General features: G+C 49.7%; 1 protein-coding gene across 1 annotated transcript; it reads left to right on the top strand.

Annotated features, from left to right (window-relative positions):
• The first annotated feature begins 226 nt into the window (after nt 1-226).
• On the top strand, nt 227-1,150 carry LOC148152240 (uncharacterized). Its single transcript, XM_087995495.1, has one exon. It carries the CDS (start codon nt 227-229, stop codon nt 1,148-1,150), a length of 924 nt encoding a protein of 307 aa, XP_087851621.1.
• Nucleotides 1,151-1,689: the final 539 nt, after the last annotated feature.

Raw genomic sequence — 1,689 nt, 5'->3', positions numbered from 1 at the left:
GTCACGGATTTGTGCTTTTAAATTTGAAGTCAGAGAGCAGAGGTTTCTGGGAAAGGAGGGACTTCTTATTTTTCTTTCCATCCAGCTATATAAGTCAGTGTTTTCTCAACCTGAGACCTACCTTTGCAAGGCCTCCCACCCAACCACCTCCCCTAACCTTAAAGACCAGGGACACATCAGGTAAGCGTCTTTTCTTTTTTACTTTGTGAGAAGGGGACTCGCAGTGATGGCAGTGCAGGGAGAGCAATGTTCCTCCTGCATGATGTTTGAGGTGAGGGACACCATTCGTGTCCCATCCAAGTACATCTGCTGGAAGTGCACCCAGCTCTTGCTCCTCTACGTCTGTGTTAGGGGACTGGAGCGGGAGCTGGATGAACTTCGGCTCATTCGGGAGGCAGAGGCTGTGTTGGATAGGAGTTACAGGGAAGTAGTTACTCCAAGGCACGAAGAAAGCTGGGTGACTGTTCGAAAGGGGAAAAAAACAGTCTGTGGAGGGATCCCCTGGGTCGTTCCCCTGGAAAAAATTTATACCGTTTTGGACACTGTTGAGGGGGACGACTTACCAGGGGTATGCAGTGGGGCCCAGGTCTCTGGCACAGAGCCTGTCCCTGTTGCACAGAAGGGAAGGAGGGAAAGGAGGAGAGTGTTAGTCATTGGGGACTCAATAGTTAGAGGCTCAGATAGAAGGTTTGTTGGGAGCGATCAAGATTCACGGTTGGTGTGTTGCCTCCCAGGTGCCAGGGTCCGTGATGTCTCGGATCGTATCTTTGGGATCCTGAAGGGAGAGGGTGACCATCCTCAAGTCGTGGTCCACGTAGGTACCAACAACATAGGTAGAAAGAGGAATAGGGATGTAAGGCAGGATTTCAGGGAGCTACGGTGGAAGCTGAGAGCTAGAACAAACAGAGTTGTTATCTCTGGATTGTTACCCGTTCCATGTGATAGTGAGGCAAGGAATAGGGAGAGATATCAGCTGAACACGTGGCTGCAAGGATGGTGCAGGAGGGAGGGTTTCAGGTACTTGGATAATTGTGGCTCATTCTGGGGAAGGTGGGACCAGTACAAACAGGACGGTCTTCACTTGAACCAGAGGGGTGCTAATATCCTGGGTGGGAAATTTGCTGGTTCAATTCAGGTGGGTTTAAACTAGCTCAGCTGGGGATGGGAATCTGAGGTGCAGTTGCAGTGCACAGGAGGATGAGAGTAGGAAGGGCATGGACAGGATTTCAGGGTCACAGGAATGTGCTGGCAGACAGCGAAGTGGTTTGAAGTGTGTTTACTTCAACGCCAGAAGTATCCGCAATAAGGTAAGTGAGCTTGCAGCACGGATACGTACCTGGGACTTCGATGTTGTGGTCATTTCGGAGACATGGATAGAGCAGGGTGAGGAATGGATGTTGCAGGTTCCAGGGTTTAGATCTTTCATTAAGAACAGGCAAGGTGGTAAAAGGAGGTGTGGCCTTGTTAGTTAAAGATAGTATAACGGTGGCTGACAGAACTTTTGATGAGGACTCGTCTACTGAGGTAGTGTGGGCTGAGGTTAGAAACAGGGGAGGAGAGGTCACACTGCTTGGAGATTTTTATATGCCTCCGCAGAGTTCCAGGGAGGTGGAAGAGAGGATTAGCAAAATTATACTGGGTAGGAGGAGAAAGTGAGGTCTGCAGATGCTGGAGATCAAAGTTGAAACT

The sequence above is a fragment of the Chiloscyllium plagiosum genome, unplaced genomic scaffold (genome assembly GCF_037043375.1).
Source record: "Chiloscyllium plagiosum isolate Xiang-an unplaced genomic scaffold, Cpla_swu_hap1 HiC_scaffold_1, whole genome shotgun sequence".
Classification (NCBI taxonomy): domain Eukaryota; kingdom Metazoa; phylum Chordata; class Chondrichthyes; order Orectolobiformes; family Hemiscylliidae; genus Chiloscyllium; species Chiloscyllium plagiosum.
The sequence above is the reverse complement of the archived record's forward strand: the minus strand, read 5'-3'. Positions and strand labels throughout refer to the sequence as shown.

Bases quoted from the DNA above. Each gene is read 5' to 3' on its own strand.
- LOC148152240 (XM_087995495.1), top strand. From the start codon at position 227: ATGGCAGTGCAGGGAGAGCAATGTTCCTCCTGCATGATGTTTGAGGTG.